Source organism: Parus major, chromosome 3, assembly GCF_001522545.3.
Source record: "Parus major isolate Abel chromosome 3, Parus_major1.1, whole genome shotgun sequence".
NCBI lineage: Eukaryota > Metazoa > Chordata > Aves > Passeriformes > Paridae > Parus > Parus major.
Window position 1 is genome coordinate 47,951,786 of NC_031770.1, and position 27,405 is coordinate 47,979,190.

The 27,405-nt window shown below is 41.2% G+C and overlaps 1 protein-coding gene across 4 annotated transcripts in view; it reads right to left on the reverse strand.

The window, feature by feature from the left end:
- Window positions 1-1,259: 1,259 nt before the first annotated feature.
- GRM1 (glutamate metabotropic receptor 1) overlaps window positions 1,260-27,405 on the reverse strand; it is a 184,999-nt gene continuing 158,853 nt past the window's right edge. Inside the window, exons 9-10 of one of the 4 annotated variants that reach the window (XM_015623088.2) lie at window positions 15,614-15,694; window positions 4,910-4,999 (exon numbers count right to left, since the gene is read on the reverse strand). In XM_015623088.2, the coding sequence (XP_015478574.1) occupies window positions 15,634-15,694 (61 nt within the window). In that variant the 3' untranslated portion in view covers window positions 4,910-4,999; window positions 15,614-15,633. Of the gene's footprint in view, window positions 5,035-15,613; window positions 15,695-27,405 lie in introns of all 4 variants that reach the window. The other 3 variants (XM_015623087.2, XM_015623083.2, XM_015623086.2) reach the window with 3 other exon arrangements.

The following is a 27,405-nucleotide window of genomic DNA, read 5'->3' on the forward strand; positions in this document are numbered from 1 at the left end:
GTGCAGAACAGATATTAGCAATCTGCTCCTGTGTTTTTGTGTAAAGAGTAATGAATACAAGCCCAGGGGCCAAATTTCCACTGCCTTTTTTATTTTGGTAGCCACTTACTCCATGCAAAGTGCACCTGACACTAGTCTGGAGACCCAAGTTACTGAGCAGAACTTAGGTGGAGAGGTATGGGCTGGGCTGATGGAGCTGCCAACACTCTGTCCTTGACAGAAGGATGGAGACTAAATCTCAAGTGTGCTTTCTGCTTTGTGGTTCTGGTCCAGTCATTCATTTATGTGAAAAATTGCTTTAGATATTTTTTTCAGCAGTTTGTGCAGCATTGCACTGCGTGCTCTGGAGGGAAGTAAGTGCTGTGTTTCTCTGAGAATGTTTTTGTAATTGAATACACTTGGTCAGCACAACTTTTAGTAAGACATAGACAGATTAGATTATGAAATCAAAAATAAAAGGGGATAAGAAAAAAGGAAAACCTCTATGAACAAAGAGACCAAGCTTTTGGCACTCACCACTGAATGCAATGCCACTGTCTACACTCCTGCATTGCAGCAGTTGTAGGTGGACTGACTCCTCAGACACGGGCTCTTGCAAGGCCAGATCCAACCAAAGAAGCCACAAGCCTATTCACAAGTGTAAAGATAAAAATATCTAGATTTTCTATGTTTAGTGCCGCTTGTTTCTGAAGATCCCGGCAGCACCCCAAAAAAGCACCTTGCTGAGGCACAGAGCAGTTCAGGGGTCACCAAAAAGCCACAGTGTTTGTGAGCTGCAGAGCAGGAGCCAGGAGGAGTCCCTGTACTTGGCTGTATACAGAAGCAGTAAAGGTCGGACACAAAACGCTGGGGTGGATCAATGCCTATCATTTACAGCTGTCAAGAAAGCATGTTGCAGCTTCCCTGATGGGAGAGCCAGACATCTCAAAGACAATTTTCAGAGAAGGGCTGGTGTTTTCCCATGTCCTTGGGAAGCAAAATTTCCTGTCATTTCCCATTGAATTCTCCTCTACTTTTCTGCCTGAATGCATAGTTACAGCACTTCTGAATTTTATTAGGAAACCAAAAAGCTGGGTTTTTTTTTTATCTAAGCAAAAATCCTCCATCCCTCTACCACCTCAACTTCATGACACAATTTAATCAATACCTACCTCCATTTAAATATCCCGCCATCTCTTATTCATGATGCTGAAACCCCTGGAACAATGAATTAATATACATAACTATATTGAAGAAAGAAAAAATTAAAAATTTTGGCATTCTATTTTTAAATAATAAATAGAAAATATTTATTTTACAGCATTTTCAAGATCATTTTGACAAAAAGGCAGTTTTCATCAAGCATTTGACAGACCAAAAGAAAGAACTTCTACAGAAAGCTTCATAGCTCATACAGCTGCATATACAAGGTGAGTTCTTGCTCTGTAGTTATATTTACGTATGTGTATGTTTCCAGTTTTAACAATTACAAACTAAAAGCTAATATACTGAATTTCAAGAAAACTCCTACTCATGATATAATTACATTGCAATAATAAAATCAGTGCTTAATATGTTCAAAACAGACAGATATGAAAACAGTATAGTACCTCGCCACATTGCCATCTCCTCGTCTATACCAATCTGTTTTATTTATTTTTCTTATCTCTCTCAGATCTTCAAAGACTGGCTTCTAAGTATCAGCTCTGTGTTACTGACATGTTTTTGGAAACAGCACAGCAGATCTTATACTACAATTATTAGAAGATAGAATTCATTGCCAGGGCTGTGATCAGCAAAGAAGATATGGCATTTTTCTCCCTGCTTTAAGGAGTAATCAGCATTTTAAATAAAAGAAACAGCAACAAAAAATATTCCCCCTGAAGGCCCAAAGCAGAACAAAATATCAACCAACAAACCCTCGGGTGTCTCCAATTCATTATAGAGATGTCAATATAATGACAAACACATGTCTTTGGGCAAAGTCATTTCATGCTTTTGACATCAGGATGATGATAGCAGTTGGCCACAAGTAATATTGAAAGGAGCAAACATTGTGAAAAGAGGATGAGAAATACCGGTTTTCAGTATAAGCCAAACCTTCCAATACCAATACTGCATAATTAGGGAAAAACAATGAGATTTGGATCATCAGAGGAGAATTGATAACAAGCAGGACTTCTTAAAATTCAAGTGAAAAGAAAGAAAAATAGTAGAATTATGATTAATTCAGAAAAACTCTGATAGTATATTCAAAAGAAGCATGTTTAAAATCAGGGTTTACAACTATATTAACAGGAAGAGATTCCTTTAAAATATTTTTTGAAATAAAGTGTGGAACTGTGGGACAGATTCTCATCCTCAGTTGAATTCAGCAGCAGAAGCAAAGACCATAGCAGCTAAAATCCTGACCTGTGATGTATAATAAGCACATTTATAAATAGGATTATCATCATTGTAATTAAATTCAGGCCACAGCAATTAGACCTGGACTTTTATCATGCCAGTCATTAGGGAGCTTTGGATTAGGCCCATCTCTAGGAAACACATGAAAGATAGAGGAGGAGGACGATAGATGACAGAACTACAACTGCCTGGAAGTGACCTTTAAGATGCTATATTGTATATTAAATACAAGAAGTGAAAGCATAAGGAAAGAACATGCAACTAAACACCATAAAGGGTTTAAAAAAACTGTCAACAGCAAAACCTGGGAATTTATGCACACATTAAGCACTGATGAAATTTGCTATCCTGACATGATTTTGTTTTAAATTATCTGAAGCAGTGAAATAGTTGAACCACTTTTCCTGTCTCTCACCTGCAAGATTTCTAAAACACACCATTTTTTTTTTTTGTTAGCCACACTTGCTGCAAAACATGTAAAATAACAAGTTCTCAATGCACTGATTATTAATATCATATGTCTACTTCATAAAATATCTGCCAAACAAAGCACCCTGTTATAAGGGTAATGACAGTCTCAGCTTGTATATGAAAAAAAGGATGTGTTAGCACAGCATACAAACCTTCAAAGATCTATTGAATATTTGTAACAATGCGATATAAAAACATGATTTAAACATAAAAATATTCATAGTATATAAGACAATCTTCCAGTGGTAGTTATTGGACATTACTCTTCACACATACCGTACCCACACATACAGATACACAAACGTACGCTCACTCTCTTGCCTGGGGGCTCCGTGACCCCCAGAGTGGAATTGCCTTTCTCCCAGACTAACAATTGTTGCTTTAAGTAAACAGCTATTTCTCAATGCATTTGATTCCAAAGTAACACAAAGGAATGATGCAATGGCACGGCAAAATACGTTTTTGTATGAAAAGATAGTCAATAAATACTGTTCTGCTACAGGAAATGTTGTGTAACAGTTTTGCCACATGGTTTGCAACCTTATACAAAAGGGCAGTTTTTCCAAGTCCTTATCACGTTACAAGTACTATGGCAAGGCTTTTGTCAGAAACCTCTTGAGTCTTAACAAGTCATATTTCTTTCTCTGTTCACAATCAACATTAAAAGAAGCCCAAATCCCCCAAAAAGCAGCCTAGTATGAAGAACAAATCGTTCAGATAGGAGTCAGTAAGAGCCATGTGCTTTCACATTATCTCATCTCCTCTCCCCAAAATAAAGTTCCACAGTTATGCCACCTGTAGAAACCAGGAAGAAAATATTTATGCATATATATCTCATATACAAGTAGCTTTGTTCCCCTGCACCACACTCTGCCCTTCCAGCTCCTGGGTGTGTTACTCCCATAGCAGATAGACAGCAGTCTTGAGGTGTGCTAATGACTTCTCCAGGTCACACTTCCCAGAGTCCTTTTCAAGCACTGCCAAGAGAGGGTGTGACTAGGTGTGATTATATTTATTTTCCTGCATGTTTATCCATTTGTTCTTTTTTTTTTTTTTTTTTTGCTATAGAAGTTGTTCCTTTAGTTTGTGCTTTGTTATGGTTTCCTAACATTTTCCCAAAGTACAATATTTTTATTTTTCACAGATAGAGAATCTTGAGCCCTCAGAATGGATTTTTTTATTTTCTTTTTGTTTCATTTTAGTTATTTAAGTGCAGGATGAATTTTTTGCCCTGTCATTTGTCACTTTGTTCTCTGCTCTCTCTCTCCCACAGCCCTGGGAGACTCATCTCCGCAAGTTCTCCCAGGGGGCAGCTGCCGAAGTCCTTCCCATCTTGTCTCTTGCAGCATCTACAGGGTGGACGAGCTTTGCTTATAATCCCTCAGGATGACAGAGGCATAGGTCACATCTGGGGGTGTGCAGAGCACCGACTCCGACACAGGGGAGCTGGGCACGGAGCTGCCCGAAGCCACCGAATCCCGGAAAGGGGACGGGGGTGTCAGGGCCGGAGAGTCTTCTAGAGTCAGTTTGCTGGTTGCCGGCTCCTCATCCTCCTCCTCCTCCTCCTCTGTGTTCTTTTCATACACATATCCCTGAATGAGCTTCACCTTCTCACTCTCTGCTTCCTCAGCTGGGGGAGACAGGGGCTCCTCGCTGAAGGCAGCCACCTGGAAAGGCTGCAGGGGTGGCGGGGGTGGGCAGGGGGGCCGCACGCCGTTCCCTGAGCCAGGAGTGGGGAGGACAGCGTTGAAGTCGGGGATGCCGGTGGAAAACTTGTTGACCACTCCTTGCAGCTGGTCCATGAGAGACTGTGGCTGCAGGGGCAGGGTCTTGGGGGACTGCTCAGGCAAGAAGAGTTGGGTTTCCTCCGCCGTGGCCTGCAGCGGGGGGGTCGTTGCCACCCGCCTGTGCACCACCATGGAAGGACTGCTGGACTGGTTGAGGTGAACGGGCTCTCTATCTTCTTCCTCCACCACATTGTACAGAGTCTTACTGCTGATGTCGGTAAAAGTCAGACTTTGGCCGTGGTAGTCTTTAGTGAGGGGTTTGATCACCGCTGTCTGATTGCACCCTGTCTCCTGGTTCTTCACATGCACTGAGAGTCTGTGCCACGTATGTTCCCCCTTTGGATCTTGTCTTCCACCTGGTTCAGACCATGACACAGACTTTCCATTAGAACTATGAATAAAATAAAGATGGTTTATTTGCATTTACATTACGAAGACACAGGCAGTGTAACAAACAAGCCTACAAAAATACTGATTGCTTTGCCTCATAAGTAAGCCTCCCCCCTCCAGTTTTTCATGTCCTCCCAGAAACACCACATGAGAAAACAACACTATGATTTTCATCCAAAAGTGATGTTGGTTATCCATCCTACAGCCAACCTGGAAAGGCTAGCCAGCGGGAAGGGCTCTGGGAGAGCCATCTGTGGTTTGAGGACTTGAGCTGTCGTTTGGTATCTAGGTTTGCTCATCATTTTGCAGTGGGGAAGAAAAAACACAGGAAAAAAAAATCACTGGAAAAGCTTTAATTAAACCTGATTTGCAGCTTATAGGAAATATTTTCAAGCTGTTGGAAGAAAAACAACCCACAGTCGTAGCCTTTGGCAAACTGGGTAGAGAGATAAATTGTTGCTAACTCTCCCTTTTATTCCCTCTCCCCCCTAGAAATAGATTAGCTAATAGAGAACTGAAGGATTCCCAGGGCTTCTGTCAGGTAGGAGTAAATGCACTTCTTCCCGGGTGACTTTTATTTACAAACCAGGCTAAAATTTGGGGACTGAAAACTGTTGTTTTGTGTGGGAAGAGGAACAAGCAGCAGCATGACCATGGTGAGTCAAACCCTCTGACTCCTCATATAGGCTGGGTCCCATCAAAACGCTGGGCACTTTGGCCAGGTGAGGATCTGAGAGTCAGCCCTGAGGTTCTGTAGGTTTTTGTGTGTCCCTGTACCCTTGAAGGGAGCAGCACTCAAAGCTGAGTGGCAGCTTGTGAGCAGCTGGTGGGACGGGGAGCTGAGCAGTGCTTTAGGGGACCAAGGAACTGTTTAATTGAAGGTCAGGCAGTAGAGACGGTTCACAAATTATAAAATACATTGTCTGGGTGGAAACCAGAGACAGAGAGAATTTATTCCTGTTGAGATGATTTATTCAAAGCACCCTTATCTCAGGGATCTCATCCCTCAGGGACCAGATGAAAACAAAGGGTTACATTTCAGACCCTGAGACTGCCATGCAGATGAGAGACAAAGTGAGTGGGGTCTGGCACCACAGCCTCACCTCCTGCTACTGCACACACCAGAGGAGATCGCTTCCCCTAAAGTACTGCAGTATTGCTCTAAGCATTTTGCTTTCCTTGCTCAGACTCTCGTGGTTCTCTTTTTAAATAATTGCCACTTGAATTTTATTAAAAAACCCCATATTGACTGATTTTGTCATAGCTGGAAGAGACTGGTGCAACACATATGTGTTGTAAATCTGTCAAAACAGAAAAGAAATATACATGACAATGTGTCATTTTTCTGTCGAGCACTAAGTACTCCTGGAGAAAAAAAATGTGGATTTTAGGTGGATCCAAGCTGGGAAGCTCATCTCCAACTCCAGACTCCAAATGCTGGACCTGTGACTCACCACCTCTGTGGGAACTGGGGCACATGAAAGGGCCAATCTAAAAAATTCATAACTCCCCAAAGCATGTAGTTGGTAAGACCTGAAGCTGTTTTGATTTAGAGCTTTAACCTAAGAAATAAGACAGCCACGTTCCCAGCTGAAGAAGGAAACCTCTATATTATAGTGATCAATGAAAAGATAAGAATGAAAGTTTAGAAGCATTCCTGTTTTGATCAAATGAGCTATGGTACGACTTTTTTTTTTTTTTTTTGAAGTGCTATAAAGATAAGCAAATGAGTGTATCTCTTGGGTGTGAAAGATTTTTAAAGTAGTGTTTAACATGCCAAGAACAGCAAACTCTTCACACAGAAACACATTTGGTCTACTTTAACTTCAAAACAAGTCTCTTCTTGTAGAGAGGAAAATAAGTCAAGTGCTCTTGTATTTTGCTGATGCTGTAGCTTACAAATACTGCAATGGGCTTTTCTAAAAAATTATGATAATTATCTGTTTCCTTTTATGCTAAGTCCACTTCTGCATCATTTGTTACTTCACATCTAGTTTTGGTGCATCGCCTTACTTTTGAATCCCTCCTCACACCATCTGTTTTTTCTCTATCTCATTTTATTTCCAAGATTTTTTATTTTACATCAAAGGCAAGCACAGCTATTTTAAGGAAGTCACTACCTCTGTCTTCAAGTCTTGCTCCTATTTAATTCATTTCCCTCTCCCCCACTCTCAAATTCTGCTCTTACTTCTTTCTTCTATAACACTCCAGAGTCTCAAGTCAATGGCCATGCTTAAACTGTGCTGGGACTGCAATGTCCAAATGTGAGCAAATAATTTCATCAGGATTTGTCTGGTAGCAACTTGCTCCTTGGGAAGAGCTGGTGCTGCTGACACACCTTGCCTCTGCTTGCCAGACCTTACTGCTCATGGCTCCAATGGCCTCATGACAAAGAGCTTTAGGGCTGCAGTGGCTCTCTGGGATCCATTTGACAAGATCCATGGATTATTTGCCTCAGATTATTGTTCCAGCTCTTTCTCTCTACTTGCTCTTCTTGGTATGTCCAAGCTCTGCTAGCCTGTTAATGAGGTGGATGACTCCACTTTGAGATGGAGTCCCGAGCCTGTCATAGAAATATCTGAGCTTTGTCTTGCTGGATGGTTGGCAGGGGATCACACTGAGTTTGACACATTCAGGCAGAATTCATTGTTAACATGCAAGAAAAGGACTTGTTATGCTGGAACAAAAAGCAGTCATCTTGAATATCATTAATTGACATTTAGACAAAAAAAAAAAAAAAAAAAAAAGCAAAGAGGGTCTGCAAAAGTTCAGACCTGAACTGAGTCTCAGTGAGAGAAAGAGTTGTCTCACTTGTGCACAGCAATGATGACAATCCTGATGCATGGTCACCATTTGCTGAGGGATTACCTCTTTTGAAGGAAACATCCACTGGAGAAGGTCAAGATCAAAATAATCTGCCTGGGATAATGGAAGAAGGGATGGTTTTCCACACAAAGGCAAGAGAGGGTACCACAAGAGAGCACACACAGCTGGGGTATAGGAAACCTGATGTTCAATTTTGCAGTGACGAGGTGGCACCAAGTGGTGGTTTCTTCATTTTATCGATAGGATGATTACCCAGTTCATGTCCACCATGTATTTATTCATCTTTCCTAACTCTGTCCTTTCTCCTGTCAATTTGTCATGGGATTTAGACTTCACACTTTCTGCATAGAAGTGAACTTCTTGGAGTCTCAAGGGATCTTAAGGTTTGTACTTGCTTATACCCAGTGTAACACTCCGAGTACAATTTCTCCAAATCCTCCCATCCAGTCTAAAAGTTCAGACAGATTCCTGAATATCCTTTCAGCACATTGGGTGAGTTTGCTTTTGCTTATAGGCAAGAGCATACTTTGAATTTAGATGCTTTTTCTCAATTTTCACCTTTCAGCTTTATCTATGTGTTTTTTGTTGGGGGGGAAATAGAAGTAAACATATTTTTTGTGTGAGTTTTTATTAGTTTCATGGGCAGAACTATTGCTATTTTTGATAATTAAAAATTTTGCTTCTAATACATGCCCAGATCTTTTTAACATACTCTCTGCATGATTCTGGGGCACTTTCAGCTTTCTTTCTTTATTATAGACAATAAACAGGATGGAAAACAACTTCGGATCCTAATAGTTACTTGCTTTCTTTACATTCTTTAAAAGAACCGATGCACCCAAGTCTGAGACTATGATTCAAAATACTCGGTTCAAAGTGGTTCAGAATGCCTGCCCAACAGTAGCAAATGCCTATAACTTGTTAGACAGCTCACTGTTCTCTGTTAAGCATCTCCAGATGCCCAAAATCTGGCCCCTCCTTGTGACCAGGAGCTCCCCAGCCCCAAGTCCAGTTTCAGGTCAAGAACAGAGTCCTGCTCTTGCCAGTTCCTGGAGGATCTGACCTTGCTGGCTTCCTCGGAGCAGTGTCAAGTCTGTGTACTCCACAACAGTTGGTTCCTCTCCATACTGCAGGATTCTGAAGATGCCTTACATCTTCAGATGTTGGATAGAAAAGGTTTCTTACATGTCAGAGGCTGAGTGCTTCTGAGGTGAAAAACTATTGACCCATTAGTCTAAGATAAGTTAGAGATCCAGGGCACAGAGAATTAAATCACCTTTGAATCCTGAGTTGAGTGTCTGAAGCTTCGTCTTTTTGTTATGTTTTTTTCCATTATTTTTTTTCCTCTTGGACATTTAATGCATAATAATCCCTAATGGATAACACATAAAATAGTTAAGCAGAGTGGTGTATGTTCTGATGAGGTTAACTCCAAGAACCCACAGGCAGGAAAATGGCTTCAGATGCTGTCAGGCAAAATGCTTGAGAAAGAGCCCATTCTCTTAAACAGGAAGGAACATTCCTTGACCTGTTAAGAGTTCATCCCCTGTTTGGTCCTTTCAGAAGTGGTGGTCTGCAATCTTCTCCAAGTGGCCATGACCTGAGGAAGAATCTTAAGCTTGCTGAGACAGATGATAGTTATTTGAGCCAGCTTGGTGGTGTTAGACAAGAGAGAGCAGATTTATTATATAAGGCTGTTTTCTGGGATTTTTTTAAAGCAACAATGGCAATTAACCAGAGGAAGAGATCATAGAAGAAATAATAAATATTACCTGTCTTTCATTGCCAGCCCAATACTTTGGCCCAACCCACCTCCTAGTAGTCACTGTAGTAACTGAAATGCCACAGCCAGTAGGAAGCACTGGGATAACCTGTCAGTCCCTTCTATCACGATGAAATTTTAGGAGTTAATATAAAATGCAAACTGAGAAGCCTACCAACTTTGTAAGGAAAACTTAAGTCTGAAACAAACCCTGAACTATCTTTCTAGCAACCAGAGGAGGTCAGTGTCAGGTACAGCCCAGTCACCAAATGCTGCTTCTCCCTTCAGAGAGCCCCGTTACAGCCGCTGACAGCTGGCTCTGGAGCGCAGCACATGCACAGCTGTCCCTGGGCGCTGACACAGAGGTGACCAGCCTTTGGAGGAGTAGGACGCAGAGCAAGAAGAAATGCCCTGTTCAAAAGCTGTGCCTTGGATAAAAACTTTTCTCATCCCCACACAACACTTGCTGATGGATGTCGTCATAGGGGAGCCAGTGGAGGAGTTTCTGCTCTGCCACAAAGGCAGTGAGTAAACTACAAACTTTCTCCACCTCTGCAGTCATGTAAGTGGCAATGAGCCTGACTAAATCTCTGTCCCATTGCTGCCTCACTGTTCCCAGAGCCTAAGCTAACAAGCCTAAAATTTAAGACTAGTACCTGCACTGCAGCACGCTGCAGGTGCTTTGTTGGCATCCCCAAGGTGTCTTCCATTATTGTCTCCATTTCAGTAAGGCCGCTGGGGCATGAAATTTGATTAAGGGAGTGAGCAGATTTTAATCCAGGGTAGTGATATGTCCCTGCACTGAGCAGCTGCTCCTCTCAGAGCTGCCACAGCCAGCCCTGATGCTCATTAGCAAAGCAAGCCATGCTGGTCTGCGTGTTCCTACAAGCCTAACTTCTAAATACTGGTTCTAGGAACTCATCTCTGAAACCTGAGTTGGTAAAACTTCTCTGTACTCTCTCATGAGTGAGGGAGCCATCATCAACCACATCTTGTGCATGCTCAGGATTTTTGCCTCCTATAATCACCTAAATGAAAAAAGAATCACAAACCAATTTCAGCCTTAGCTCGTTTACACTATAATCTCTATGTTGTGGCAAGAGGAATTTAAAACTGTTCTCACAGCATGGCTCCAATGCTTTTGTTAGTGATGTATAATTAGAGCAACATTTAACCTCCCACTTGTGTTTCTGGAAATTTAAACTACTTAACTAACTTTTCCTTGTTGTTCCCCTCCCCCCCACGCCCCCCCCCTTTTTTTTTGTTTGTTTGTTTGGACACAATTGCCTTGGACATATTGGTCAAAATATTCTATGTAAATTAGAGCACTGCTTACATGTATGCTTACATGTATGCTTACAGTGCTATACAAAATATAGGAAAACATAGTGCTGTCACACTGTCTTGCCAGGGTAGAACTTGATGATATTTAGAGGTGCTGTGAGTGAGCTCAAGTCCAGAGCTGGCTTTCCAACTCTCTGTCTAGCCACTGGTTTATGTAAAATAAATGTAACATATTAATTTCCTTTGTAAGTTACTCTGATGCAGAAGTTAAGTATTGCTTTGTCTGAGTTACACATAGGCTTTCTAATGTATATTGATAATTGGGGTATTTTTCTCTTTTTTAAATTGAAATTTTAATATTATAAAGTCTGTAATGTGGATGCAGTAGCTGTGCCGAGGCTGAGTACCCTGTGATGAGATCCTGGTTTCCAGCCACAGGGGCTCCAGGCTGGGATCAAACCCTTGGGCAGGATCAGAGGCTGGCAGCCCCCCTCACCTCTCTGCTCTGGTCACCCAGATGGGGAAAGCTGGATCCAGGACTCACTGGGTCACTCACTTTATGTTTGTGCTACCATAGAAGTGGATTGCTGCTAGGCTCATACCTGACCCTAGGGCTAGGGAATTACCTCCAAATCCAACAGCTTGTGGATTATATATATATATATAGCCAAGTGTCCCAAAATAAGTAGATTTATTCACTTTGAGACTTAACAATAATTTTTATGTACAAAGGTGCTTTTGTACAACTTTGAATTTGGGGGGGGAGTGAGGAGAGAAATGGGCAGTGCATTGCTTCAGTGTATTTGAAGTCTCACAACTTCAGCATGTATCACAGATCTACCTTGCTCAACAGAGATGTGAGAATATTACACTGATCATGTATATGAAGGTCTGACTGATAATTATAATTACTACTAGAAATTTGTAGTCTCATTTGAAATACAGAAGCTGTGTCACATTTCAGTCATCCAATATTGCTGAAAAAATTTGCTACACCTGTGTGTTCATTAGGTATTTTGAAAAACAATATCAAATAACTACTGAAGTGTTGCTTTGAGAAAACAATCTAATAGATAATACTAAGTTCAGGATAATAAACAATTTGTCAGAAACAGGAAGAAAATTAATCCATTGTTCAAGAAATGAAGATGAGAAACCTGCAAATCAAAGTGAAATTAAAGTGTTCTTAGTAGTGAATAGCTTTTGAATCTGTTTATTTTATTTTTATTAATAAGTAAACCCCACCGCATATTCAGAATGAATTCATCCTACTGAATTATTTTTGTATTTTATTAAGGATAATAAAGTTAATGAAATAATAGTGTAAATCATCATAGGTCCTCTGTTATCAATGAAGAAGCACATTTGTGTTATCTGAAGGTGTGTTTCATGCTTCAAATTCAAATAAATGTTTATGACAGTGCAGCCAATGCCAATGCCTGAGCTGAAGAATTTATTCTGACAGGTTCAGAAGAGAGCTCAGTTGACAGAACCTGAAAACTGAAAAGTACAATGTTTTGAGCAAAGGAACCTGGAAAGCTTAGGAACATTCAAAGAAAATGCTAGAATTAAATTCATTTACAAAAAGTGTAGGTGGGTGCAACTAAGGCAAAATAGTTTTGTAGGACTGTGAAGATCAAGAACCTTTAAAAAACATTTCATCAAAAGAAATGCCATGGAGCTGCTGTTGAATAAGAAACACTAATTAATGAGCTTTGAATAGAATAAAACCACGAAAATTGCCCATGAATTCTGTATTCCTCACTCAAAAAAATGGGGAATACAGAATTCATTCAAAAGCATTCAAAAGCACCACACCATGGTGCAGAGATCAGGAGGTCTTTCCTATGAATGCAGTTTAATAGTAATTAAGACAGTTGGAGGTTTTTCCTTGCTTTCTGTAATCCTCTGTGGTTCTGATGGAAAATTATTTGGGTCACCATGATTTTACCAAAAAGATATTGACAAACTGAAAGCTGTATAGTGAACAGCAATAAAAAAACCCCACTGGGGACATAGGATAGAGTGCGTGAGATAAAACTAAAATAACTGAATATATTCTGTTGTTTTTCAAGCATCTGAAAAGCATTAGCACCAAGGCTGAAAGGTATTTCACATGGCATAGAGGTGCCCAACTGAGACCCCTAAATGAAGCTACAAAAGGGTCAAATTATACTGCATGCCCAGAATATTTCCTAGTCAATAGCTGTATCAGAGAAGGAATAATTCCTGATGAACAGAAAAGCCTGTTGCCCTGGATATTTCCTGACAAAAAGTGGGTAACCCTTGCAGGAGTAGTGGTCAATGAGGTCCTTCTTCCACAATAACTTGTCAGATTCTCTGGAATACTTGAGAATAAAATAAATACCCAACAGTTTAAAAGTGGTTTAAAAGGCCATCAGAGTTGCCTTAACCTGCCAGCATTTTGAGTGCTTAACCCTGTGGCAAACTTAGCCAAGTTGCCACAGGAAGCTTAGTCATGAGGCCTCTTGTTTGTAATGTACAGCTTTCCCTAATAGGCTGCAGTAGATGGAGCAGCCTGTGAAGCCTGTGGGTTTTTTGGGTGTATCTGAAGGTTTCCATGGTAACAAATGTGCAGCTTCTGAAGAAAAGAGCCCTGAAACTCCGAGCTGATGCTTCTGGGTTTTCTTAATACCATAATAAAATTTTACGATTCTGTATTTTGATGATTCTGCATTTCTAACCATCTCCAGCACTGTACGGAGAATGGAAATGAACATTAGTGAAAAAAATGATGCTAAGTACTATATGCATCAAAACACAAGACAGTTTCAAGAGTCTGCATCTCCTTCCTTGTAGGTGGGAGCTGAGGGAAGCCACAGTATGCATGGTGATTTCTAGCATGTTGGGATGACGAAGCAGGGCCTCCTAAGGAAAATCTGTTCTTACAAACTGCTGAAGTTCTGCTGAATGAAACTGAGGCTGGAGAGCAGGTGGTGATGATGGACAGCTGGTGATATGATGGACAATTTGCTGCTCCAACTGGGCTGTGTGGCCACAGGGAGCACAAGTTGCTGGTGGAGGACGTGCCCTTCCCTGAGCCACAGTGCCAGGCCTCTGAACACATCAGCTGTGGCTGAAGGGAGAGAGAAGCCAGAGGAGCAGGGAAGGGCAGAGAAGACAAAATAGCAAGCTTCATGCTCAGCAGATCTGAAAAACTCCCCTGCTTCTTGAAGCAGCTACCACAAGCATTTGCAGACCCATTGACAGGTTGAAGTCCCACCAGAGGTGTTTCTCAGCAGCTCAGGAGGATAAGGATTCTTTTTTTTTTTCCAAACTGAAAAAAAATATCCCAGGCATGGTCATGCAAAAAACAGGAGGTTCAGTTTTCCCTGTGTTCAGGAGTTTCACAGCTTGTGCCCATGCTTTCTTGAATAGAATCTCTTGTTGCATTTGCTTTTTCCTCCTAATAGTATGCCTGTGTTGGACTCTCATTTGAATTTCCAGACAGACAATTGGTGATCTGTACCCTGAGACTCTGCAGCACTTGTTACAGTTCAGAAAAGAGGGGCATATTGTTCTGACTAGAAGATAGTAACAAATAGTTTGTACTGCTCCTTACACTGCCTATTTACAGTTTGCCTTTCAGGGTGCCAAATCTAGTTGCTGCACAAGCCCTGTAAAGCCATCACGACTGCTCCAAATGTACGATGAGTTTTGTGGATTTCTTCTGATCTGCAAATCAGAGGGGCAGGTTGGATTGAATTAATATTGTTGCTGCATGCCCACAAATTGCATAGACTCTCACAGACATACACAGAACTAGGATGCTTTGCACTGCCCAGAGCAGTGCAACAGCATCTCTGGTTGCAGCGAGCAGCACTGCCCAAAATGCTGTGTCAGTGGATCACAAGCATCTTTCCACCGAGTCACTGCACAATCTTCCCTGGGGCAGGGAGCAGGACTGTTTCACATCTTCTGCTTATCAGATAGAAATGAGCACAGATCTAGAAGAAATGAGGTGAAGCCTTTCTGTTTTTGCAACTGCTTGCTTGTTTTCTCCACAGTGTTTGTGTTTGCTCAGAGAGGGCAGTATTTGCTCTTCTTGCTTCTGAAGAGCTGAACTTCTCTATTATTCTTTGCTGAATGCAGAACTATGCAGAATCTGAACATCTTTCAGAAATTACAACAGAAAAAATGATTCATTGCTATTATTTTGAGATGCTGTTTGTTCCTATGCCAAGTCCTGCTGGTTTTATTTACATGTGCCTTCTTGTGATTTCCCTGTTTTCTGCAAATCCCACCAAACAAGTGCTTTCTGTGTTCCCTCAGCTGGGTCTGCAGCCATGGTTAGCTAACAAGCACAGGTTAGCAAGAGCTGTGCATGGCAAAGGTGTCTCGCCATGTAAAGCACACAGGATAATGTCATCTCTATGCAAAACTATGAAAAGGAGAAAAATGTTGGCTAAATGGAAAAAAGGAGATTAAATTAGTACAAAAAAAGAGGACATATTTGCAAAGTTGTAGGCATTTAGAAATAAAAAAGTAAAAGCTGCAAAAAAATTATTCAGTGTCCTCTTCATCAAATCTGGACAATGTTTGAAGTACTGTGTGAAACAAGGGGACATAAGCAAATTTCCCATCTTTAACGGCATGCACCACATTTGTCCCATCATTAGACATAGTAAACCAATGAGAGAAAGAAAGCAAGGGGTAAAACCACTCTTTGTCATGCAGCTTCTCTTACACATTCACTGCAGGGATTTTTCAAAGCTGCACATGTGCCGACGGACACTGGCTGGTGGGCGAGAACTCTGGCTGCCTCTTCCTGAAGATTGAAAAGAAAAAGACACCCAGTGAGTGGCTATACACATGTGCACACATGGTGGCTATACCACTCAATAGGTGCCTGTCCCTGACCTATGGCTGTGGGCTTTCCCATCTTGTATTCTCTTGTCACCTCAGCTTCCACATAGATTTCTCCTTGGCTTCAGCACAATACTGTTTAAAATAGATCTTCATGATGTTCATTCTGCTTCCTGTGCTGAGCCTTGATGCACTTTACATACCAGATGGCAGGGCTGCTGTGCATCTAGCTGTCAGAGGAACTTCACCCCTGGTATTCTCAATATAGGATGAAATGATGAAAAAAGGAGCACCTGCCCTTCACATCATATTTACAAAAGCATCACCAAAAGCTTTTGCTGGTGGGGTTTTTAATATATACTCAGCTGCTGCCTTTTCCTTTGTCTCTCTTTCTCTAATCTGTTTTTCTAAATGTTTCTTTTACTTTCAGAGCATTGGCTGAATAGTCACTAACTTTCATTATATGTGATTTCACTGCTGTGCTTCTTTTTTTTTTAAAGGAAGCATTGGGTTTATTGAGGTAGACACAAAATGAATAGTCTCCTAAGCACTTTATCTGCAATGGTAATTCAATACAGAATTGCAGATTTCAGTTTGGGCTGTTAATATAGGATGATTTCCACTTCATTTTTCTTTTCTTCCTTGCCCTGTCAAGCAGATGCAAATTCTCTTTTGTGTTCCCCAGTATCAATAAAAATAGTATACACACACGCACGTGCTTTGACAAAAATCTCAGGTATTTTTGCACATGGAATGTATCACTGAATTTCTGAAAAAAATAAAATAAAATAAAATAAAACCATCATTGTATTGCAAATAAAATGCAAATTGAAATTCAGCATGTCTCCCCATCAAACAGTCATAGTGCATGCTTGCCAGACTTCCATGTACCTCAAAATGACAGATTCATGGATGGTGTGTGCATGTACTACATACTCAGTACATGAGCTGAACAAGCCATCCTTCTCCCCACGTTCTAAAGCACAGCAGCACAGCATGATGTACACAGAACACATGCATTCCCATTTGGGAGTGGTAGATGCCTTGAGATGACTTCTGAACTATTATGAATAAAACACAAATAAGACATTCTGCTGAGCAATTTTGCCAGCCTGATTATTTTGAAGCCTCTAGAAAAATAAAAATTTCTTGCCAGGTGTTATGAGATCACTAAGATTTGAAAATTTAAAAGTGATCATGATTAGGAACTTAGCTACCATGCTCTCTCCTCTGCCTTATTAAAGTTACAGGGATTATTAGGCTTCTGATTAGACAGAATATTCACCACCTCTATAGTCTTCCAATTTTCTTAATCAACTGAAAGATTAAGAGCTTTCTATTTCCTGTGCTTTTTGTTCAGTCCCAGGAGCTAATTTTACAAAACAAGTAGCAACCTGCAGTTGATTATCTGAGAGAAAAACCCAGATCTAAATGTATTTCACACACCTGCAGTGCTGTATGCTCAACAGAAGGCACACAGCACAGACAGCCGTGCTTAGGACCATGGAAAATGTGGAAGGCTTTTGTTTCAGAGCACTGCCTGGAACTTGGATCTTTCTGAGTCAACAGGCTTTGGCAGCCGTCATTCCTCAACTGCTGCCATTTGATGTCATTTATGGCTTACTTAGCTGCACCCCCTTTGTGTTTTTTCTTATTCATAGATATCCCTGTAGTGAGTTCAGAGCATTTGGTCCTCCAAGCTTTGGGTATTTGTAGGTCTTGTTATGAAATCCTTGTAAGTGAAAGGAAGAAAGAAGCCTGCTTCCTCAAGCAGTTCAAAATGCCTCAAAACATGTTCAAAATACAGCAAGCTCCTCTCTTACTTTGACTGCAGCTGTACTCCTCAGCCAAAATCAGACACAGACGTTACAGCTAATAGAGAATGCAAACCCCAAATGCCTGGCCAGGTTTGCGTTCTGGAGGAGGTTGTTGCTGTTGTTAAAATGCTGTCAAACTCCATCAAAGCAGTGCTCTGCCTTTTGATCAAGGTCAAGGGTGATCCCTACATGATGATTCACAGCATACACACAACAGAAATCACCTAAATCTCAGAGTTCATGATTTAGTAGAATTTGAATTTATAGTGAAATTTAGATTTATAGTATGGGAAATGTAGTGCAGGTGTTGATTGTATTTCAGTGAATTATTTTCCAATTATCAAATCGATGCCAACTGTAAAAATAATAATAAAAACTTTTGATGCACTGAATATGAAGTATCTTTGTAGGTTTTCTTTTATCTCCTTAGTAGTGTATGCTTATACTGTGGAGCTGTGATGCAGAATTAATGCCCAGATCTCTATACCTTTCTTTTTTTTTTTTTTCCTTTATTTTTAACGATGACAATGTATCCCTGCTTCTTTCTCCTAGCCTTGCAGGCAATAATGGCAGTTCACATACATTTCTCTCGTTATAAAACATTAGATACTCTGCCCATCTTTACAATATGAGGATTAATGAGTCATTTTGAGGGCAGTCTTCTCAAGGGTAATTCCTGCCGAGTAGTCATTTGTATCCTGAGCCTAGAGGCAGCATGGATCTTCTGTGCATTTGAACAAGGAGCTGGCATACCATCATGAAAGTGTCTGAGTTGCTTTATAAGGAACCCCTGGGTGCAATAACAGGGAGTCTGGCAGAGGAAGCAGGGTGGCAGTGCAGAGGGCTCCTGAAAGAAGTGGCTTAATTGCTTTACTTTATGTTCTTTGAAGCAGAAAAATGCTTCTGGCTAGTCATTCAGAACAGGGTAGGTAACAAGCCTGTTGAAATTTGCAGTGAGGAATATAAAGGATCTGAGGGAAGAGTCACTCTTGCCACCATTTTTCCTCTTAAGTGTAAATGAATCATCCCACGAGGCAAACAGCTGTGTCAGGATTATAGGAAGTGTAAATTGCTATCTGCAATGTTTTACGTCTGAACAGCTGTTAAACTAGAAACATTCACCTTCTGCTCTGGAATTACTCTCTCTGCTCAATCAGACTCCCCAACAGGCACAAATTGAATGAATCTATCTGGTGCCCAAGAAAACTGAGATGCAGTACACTGTGCTACTTATCTTTTGAAGTCATGGTCAGAGATCCTCCTCACTAGCTGTAAAAAAATCTTTCACATTCCCCACATGAAAAAAGTACAGAATAGCATATCACCAGCATTTGTAATATCTCATTTGAAACAACTGACCATTAATAACATTAGGAAGAAAGTAAAGTGGGGAAATTCAAGGGAATTTAAGTGATAGCCCTGAGTAAATTCCTCATTTTAAGAACTTATATATAACTCCTAGCTGTAGTGCAGGAAAGGAGAAGAGAGAAGCCTTGCACTGTGTGCCCTTGGCACACTGCCTCACATTCAAGAGCAGCTCCTGCTCCAGCACTCAGACTGGCTGCCCTCTGCACTCCCAAAGACTATCTCAGCAGCACCACAAACTTTCTGGTCTGCATTTCACCTCCTCAGAGCTCTAGCAGTCTGCAAGGTGACTGGGTAGGCAAGCAAACCTCATGTCAGAACCAGACCACTAAAGTGTTCAACCAAACTCTCATCCCAAATCCTCATGCCTCTCCAGTTCCAGCATCTTCCTAGGAAGAAGAATGTTCCTCTTCAGATGTTTGTGTCCTTGAAAGGTCAGGTTTTATGTACAGCTGTCGTGGCTGGATCAAAAGATATCTACATAAAAAGAAGCAGGGCCATGTACTTTTGCTGTAGGATGATGAGTTGAATTTTCAATGCCTTTTGTACGAGGTAGAACCTGACAGAAGATTTCTAAGCCAATCAATGAAGTTGGAAAGATGGGCAGATTCTTGATACAAATTAATTTTTAAAACACAAGTCCTGAATTCCAGTCTAAGAGACGTCTGTAAATAATTGCTTTGGGTTTTAAATTAATTATGCTAATCAATGGCACAGCAACAAGTTTTGGAGAGAAGAGCCATGTATAGAAAGGAATCTATAGGGTTATCCACCCTCACCCAGAAGAGTGAAGCATGTGGATAATTATCACCCACAGAGGACTGAAAAGCCTGAGGGATTTCATGCCATACCCTTTCTGTCGAAGTGTGAGCATCTGCTGAAGAGGACAGAAGGGTCAAGGTCACCAAGGAAAACATAATCCCAGAAGGATGCCCAGAAAGACCTGGCACTGAGCTGGATAGTGAAGATGGAGAAAAGGCTGTGTGTCCTTCAGGTCACCCCAGGGCAGCAGAAGCCAGCTGTGTGCTGGGGGAGAGCTCTGGCCCTCCCCAGTTGCTCCCTTCTGCTACTCCACCTTCCCCTCTGTGTCAGCACAACCCTTGGTGCAATTACTCAATCATCTGGCAGGGAATGACAGGGACAACTAATCTGGGTCACAACTATGCCAGAAAAAGAAAGGAGGAAAAAACCCCTTCTAATTTCCCAATTTGAGTTCACAGCATGGCTGTCCAGATTCTTGTCCCTGCATAGATGAAGTGATGGCATGGGATAAAGGAAGGCTTTGAGTGTCAGTTCTGGCTTATGGCAGCTTAAAGCATTTGTGGATTTACAGGCTATGATAGCCCAAAGTAGCTGCAGGAAAATCTCTTGGCTGTTTGGGATGGTGGCACGAGAGATTTTTGAGATAACTTATATAACACTAAGGATTAAGAAATGTATATAGCCTTTTGTTTCAGAGGCTATGGGAAAGCACAGGAGGAAGGACTGCTCAGTGCCTGGGGAGCACAGGGATGCCTGGGGACACACCAGAGCCTGTACTGGGCCTGGTGCAGGAGCTGTGACTGCACACCCAGGCAATTCCTCACTCCAGCCCACAAATGAACATGCCAACTGGGCACAAAAGCCCGTGGCTCAGCAGGGCTAATGCCACCCACACACCTCGTCTGCTCTCTGGGCACGTCCTGTGGCGTGTGCGCCGCTGTGGCCGCGCTTTCAGGAGTACCCCCCGTCAGTCCTTGTCAGTCTGCTCGAGGTGCATAACCCCTCTACAGGGGTCTCCACAGCCTGTGGAATTTGCTTTCTTTGGTTTGGTTGGTTGTTTCCTGGGTGTGTTTGTATCTGGTTAACTTGTCTGGGGGGCTTTGAGTTGCAAAAAATGAGTAATGTGAAATAAGTCCCGATTTCCAGACAATCCTTTCTCTGAGAATGCAAGGCTTGCAAGCCAGCCAGAACAGGCTGAATGGAAGTACCTGAAGATTTGGGTTGTGCCAGGGAAATAAATGGCTAGAAGATAACCTATTAAAAAAAATTAATCCATTCAAGTTGAGGGGAAGACTAACAAGAACACCAAGTAAGAAAGTGTGAACATTCTTGGCTTTAATACATCAAGGACGAGGAAAGATTAATAGTGTTGGGTAAAGAGAAGGAGGATGTACTAACTAGAAGGTGGCTTGTAGATGATTATTTAAACTGAACCTGAGATTCTCTGAGGCTGATCAGACTGAAATTGCAAACACCAGCAAGCAATCTACTAGTGAGGAGTTGCTATAATCAGATCAAGGGGCACTTGTTTTGATAGAGTTTATGATCAGCTTTGACATCTCTGGCTGTGGTGCTGCAGCACAGCTGTGCTAAACTAATAATTTGCTGCTGAAAGGGACAACTCTCACCCCTGTTCCCCAAACCATGGGCATCAGGGACAGTTTATCTGGTGCTGACATTAGTGCTTATCTGACCTTGAAATCTGGCTCAAGGATTTCAACAGACAGTAATTCATTTTCTTTTTTCCTCTTTCTAAGGTTAATTTTATAAATTTGTGGAAGAAAGCCACATTCTGCACACCACAGAAAAGAAGAACCACAGAGAGCAGAGAAGGGGAAACAGCTTAAGAAGAGATAAACTGAAGCAGTTAGCTAGAAATGGCAAATTATCTATAAAGAACTAACAAGAAACTTGGAGTTTTCAGTTGTCAAGTGGGCTTTAAAGTGAAAAATTGTGTGATTACTTTCAGCCTGCACAATTGTTTGCTGTTTACAGTGATAATGACTTTTAACCTATGTTTGTCAGGTGTGGGAGGCTGAATGCCAGAGCACATATATGCCCTAAGAATTAGTTGACTTGTTATTTCAAAATTAAATAGTCTCTAACAACTTTAATGTGGAGGCAGATGTTATATTGATGCAATATACTTTCAACCCACACTTAAAGAGGTTTCTTAGAGTCCTTTGGCACAGCAGAGTACCTAGCTTCTCATGCTGGCCATGTTTATTAGTGACCCTTTGACAGTGTATGTCCTCGGTGTGGTGGAGTCTGTTCTACAGACAAACCTTGGTCTGAAAACCCTAAAAAAAGATATTACAATGAAGAATTTTCCCATTCTGAGTCCTTGAGGCACAGAGGTAAGAACATAGAGAACAGAAGGGAATATGGTCAGGTCTCTGCTCTGGGTGTGAATAGTTTTCCCTGTGTTTGGGACAGAGGAAAAACAGAATCAGAAGACAAGTGAAAAAAACATCACTCCATACTAACTAAAAAAAAAAAAAAAAAAAAAAAAAAAAAAAAAGAAAAAAAAAAATCATCACTCTTTCCTTTAAATCCCCAAGAACAAAAATATAAGAAAGCAAGTTGCTCCATTACTCATGTCTGAGGGACAGACATTTAGCAAGACTACACCCCGATTTTGGACTGAGTAGTGCACCAGAAGTTAGTCTGCTTTGCCATATCCATCATATCCATAGACAGGTATTTGTAAATGAACATGTCTGAATCTGCAGATTTAATTTCTAAGAGGGTGTAGAATGATGCCCACCTACATTGCCTTAACAGAGACAGACCATCTTCTCTCTCTGGGGACAGGATTCATTTGTGAATTACAGTGTCTGGCAAAAAATCATTTGCTTTGTCAGCATATGATCATAATATCTGCAGTTTGTCTTGAGGTGTTTTGTGAGGCATCCCTGAACAAAGGGGAGAGCTCATCACAAGAAGGGATAAACTTGGACAAGCCAGAATGCAAAATGCCTTTCTCATCAGTGAAAGAGAAGACATGCAAGTGTTGTCCCCTTCTTGGGCTCTTATGTGTCTCTTATGTTTCCCTTATGTGCAGGGAAAAGGATTAAATAAATAAGCAGTACTTCTGCATTTCACATTAGTAACCTTGTACTGAATTGTTGGGATGAATCAAAGGTATTTTTCAGATGTCTTAATTTGAGAGAAGAAACAAACTCTGGTATTAACTATATATAGATGTGTATAATACTTGTGCTGTTTTATAGTCTTGTTCTTACATAAAGAATATCAGAGATCTACATGATATCCTTCAGTACCCAAGTTTTTTCACCCCTAAATTAGCTCAAAGATGTATGAAATCACAAGGTGGCTCAGAGACCCCTGCAGAATAAATGCTTGCAGAACACCCTGCATGTTTATTCTAGCAAGTATTTGTACATGAATTTATCACGTATTTGTGAAATGTCACAGCTCCCTTTGTTTCTGCTGAGGTGAGGTGAGCAACAGTGGCATAGGCTGAAACATCACACTTTGAGAATAGAAAGGAGGTAAACTGCATTCTTGACTTTAAAAATGTTAAAATGACCTCTAAAAGACTTGTATTTTAGTTCTTTATTCTATTTCCATTTTATATTTCAGAGCACCACTCACGTACCACATGGATTTGGGGATTGTTTTTATTCCTAAGGGTGTGCTTATGAGCACACCTGATTTCTATATGTAATATAGAGAAATATCCATGGTTTTAGGTGATTAAGTGGATGTAATCTTCGACACCTATTTATGTATCTGACACTCTTTAAAGGTGAAGTTTTCTTCCTTGTTTTTCTCACAGAGACAGTTGTAACCAAAACAATGTGAGAGTGTGGAGCTAAGCAGATAAACAGCACTTGCTTATCCCCACATGAGAACTCAATTGTTTGTAACACTCACTATTGAGTTGGTGCACTTCTGCAGCATCCTAACTGGATATGAATAATGTATACAAATACCAAAATACAAGGAAATGTAATAAGTGATCCAGTCGAGCAAGAAATTAAATTACAAGTGGTGTCCTTATTCCTGTGGCTTATGCCAAGAAAGATACTTGCTTTCCCCAGGATTTCTGTAGCACTGCCTTTGCTTCCCCTCAGTCAGCAGGCAGAGATTATGTTACATAAATGTAAAGCTCCCCTCTGATGTGACTGTGTATCTTTTTGTCATTGTGCTTAACTATTGAGATTCATTAAACAAAGCTGCCTGGTGCTACAGCAGTGCCCCCAAGCAGAAAAACATTTTGTGATTCAGCATCCTGAGAGCTGCAAAACAAAAGAAAGAGTAGTAAAGTGAAGTTCTCCAGCAGTCCTTTGGTAATAATCAGGTTGGACTTGGAGATAGTGTCTTAGATAAATGTCCTGTCAAAATCTCCTGGGAGAACAAAAGCTGCGACCACCCCTGAAAAAACAGTGGCAAAACTGCCATAGACTGGGAACTCGTGAGAGAGGGAGGAAATTGCATAGAACCTTACACAGCAGCCCTCTCATCTAAAGGGACCATGCACATAAAATGTGGCTCTGGCTGACGATAAAGAAGCAGAAGTCTGGATGGGAGCACAGAGTGCAGGCAAGGTATCCTATAAGCTTATTCAACCTAATCTAGGTTTTGTCTGAGGGGGGTTTATCCCCCTGCTCCTACTGAGAGGCCACTGCAGAGCCTCATAGCTTTTCCAAGTTATTTCTCCCCAGTGTAGTCTCAGGCAGCCTCTGTTTGGCCATGGAAGCAAACCCAGAGGACTGAGATTGAACTGCCAGTTTTTGCTTGATCACAAACATCCCAATCATAGCACATATTTTAACCCACTTCTCCTCATCTTGCAGTAGGAATGGCATGTGATCAGCTATGCCTGAGCTGGGAATCCCTTTAGCTGGTATAATTTCCAAGGAAAACTTATGGTGCTTTATGAAGCTATGCCCCTTATTTCTCATTAGAAGGATTAAAAAAAGCCCAGTATCACCAGACTGGTTATTTTGCACATATACAGACAGATGGACAATTTGGCAAATAATTTGATATATGCATATGTCATGCCTGGTTTGTAAATAAAGATGGGTTTTAGTAGTTATTTAAATGAGAAAGAATGTAAGTATGGAAGTGATATCTGAGAAACTTTTATCCCTTGTTCTGCATTTTATTTTTGGTCTATGGGCCAGAACTACAATTTATATACATGATAATCAGATGCAAATTCAAGACTGTGGAAGACAATATTAGATATAATTACATAGATTAAATTTAACAGACAACCCTGCAGCAGGGCTAGGAGAGATTGCTATTGCAATGTTAAGTTTCACACTCCCCTGTTATTTTATGTTTCTTCCCAGTTCTTTAACATTGGTTCTAAGAGTCTCTTTGGAACCATGTAACTGTCTTCTGGGAGTTTTAAATATTCACTTAAATCAATATACTGACAAGGACAGAACAGCTTGACTGGGTTTGTTGTATTTTCTTACATGAAATTCACATCACGTCCACAAGAGAACTGGCTAAGTGCTGTTACATGTCACAGTGCTGTGTGTCTGCAAAATCATTTGTGGTTTAAGACCAGTAAACAGCCCAGCAAAGCCAACAAACATACCAGCTGCTGAGAGAGAGATGTTTGGCATTAGCACCTTCAGCTATCCTTTGTGAGCATGCAAGAGGCTTTCCCAAAAAGGCACTGCAACATCAGAAAAGGGTGGAGGACTACACTGAATATAGGATCTGGGAAAATGTCAGGGAGGGCTGCAATGGGAAGATGGATCAGGCCAGGCCAGGGTGCTACCCGCCTTCCCTGTGGCAACTGTGTCACCAGGAGCCATTCTAGAACTGCAACAACCTGTGAAGGAAGCAGACTCCTCCATGGTATGTCCTGGGTGTGATGCAAGGGCGAACCAAATGTCCAGTGGTTTTGGAGCCCCATGCCCTGGTGGGGATCTGGGAGCCGCAAAACCACGGACCAGCAGAGCACCTTGTGTCCCATGGTGCCACTGCCTACAGAGTCAGCCACAAAAACAGGGTGTGGGTATCAGCATTTTATTGGAGGTTAATGGAGAGATCAGATACACAGCAACAGAATGCTTAAATAAACAACCTAATCTGTCCTGTATGATTTTACCTTTGTTGTTGTTGTTGTTTTTCAATCTCTCTATAATTTCCCACTGGCAGAACTGCTGTTCTAAAATTCTCTTTCATAATACGCCATTTGCCTCTGGGGTGATCTTCACTAGGATGGCTGTGCAGGCAAAGCAGGTTTAAGGGTCTTCTTGAAAGTCCCTTGGAATGTGGTATTTTCCAAGGTGTGTAATGGTAAAAATCAGGGTCTGTCATATTGTGTCTGCAGCAGAGGGGCAGGACACGAGAAGTTTACCCACTGCATCTGTTTTCTAAATTGCAAAGCAAGGAAGTCTACCACCTCCTATTAGATTCAGCAATCATCTCTATACTGGTTTGGCACTGCTATAGGAAGGTAAAACTACACAAACTGCTAATCTGTGTAAGAGGCATTTAAAGATAATTCTTATGTGCTGCAGGCTAGATGACATGCTTCAGGACCAAAGAAAATACTTCTCACGTTGGGCTTGTGTCCTGAAGCACAGGATTTCATATATTTTACAAGAGAAGGTACAACGGTGACCAGTTATTATTAATCCTGCTTGCACTTTCCACTAAATTTACTTGTTTCAGAAGTTTTGATACATTTCATCCAGAGGGAAATATTCCCCCTGTGGCTGTGCCAGGTTGACATACATTGGTTTGTTTCAATTTTACCTACTTTAGACTGCAGAAATCAGGACAAAAGGCATTGTTTTACTTACATCAAAAGTGCTTTCACGTCTTCCATTCACACTTTTCTCTCTCCCTCCTTGCCTCTATAAACCCTGCTTAAAGATAAAATACTAACTGCACAGAATAATAACAAAATAGTGAGAAGATGGAGTACTCCTTAGCTCCTATTCCTGTGACAGGGCTGTTAGGCTGGATTAAGTGACAGGCTGTAAAATACCTACATTTCAGCAACAACAGCAGAGTATTCTGAACATTTACGCTCTGCATCTGGAAGCTCCAAGTCTTGCCATGCTGCATTGTGCACTTGCCTCCTCCCACCACCATGAAAACCAGTGAAAAAAAGTCTTCTGGACTTACTTGTGCTAAGATTCCCTTCACCATGTGTCTGTGGGAGGCTTTGGAAGTGAAGCAGGTGAGGAGCCCTAAAGCCTTTGTGGACTGTGAATGGCCAAGGGAAACGAGTCCAGTAAAGCACAGCTTGTCAGTACAGCTTACTCAAGATGAAATGGCAACTCAGCAAGTCAGTTTAAAGAGAAGCATTAACTTACAAATAACTGGAGAGAGATAATTTTATAACTGGCAAGACAAAAAAGCAGGCAGTTCCCTAAGCCATGCTAAGGGAACAGATGAGTTACCAAAGGTTACTGAGAACCTTGATTCTCAGTTAAAAAATGGTGAGGAGGCAGCCAACACAGAAGGAGAAAGGACAAAGGGAAGCAGGAAGAAGCTACTAGGGAACGTTGAGTTGTCTGCAATTTTTTATTGGAATAAAGTTAATCAAATTTGAGAGATCCATGAGCCAGATGACTGCCTGGATACTGCTTAGACTGGATGCCTGTGACAGCAGTCTAGATGCATGGACTGCTGAAATGTGTGTAAAAGATAAATCACAAATCAAATGTTTGGAAGTACATTAAATCAGCTATTCATTTCTAAGGGCAGACAGCTGGATGAAAAA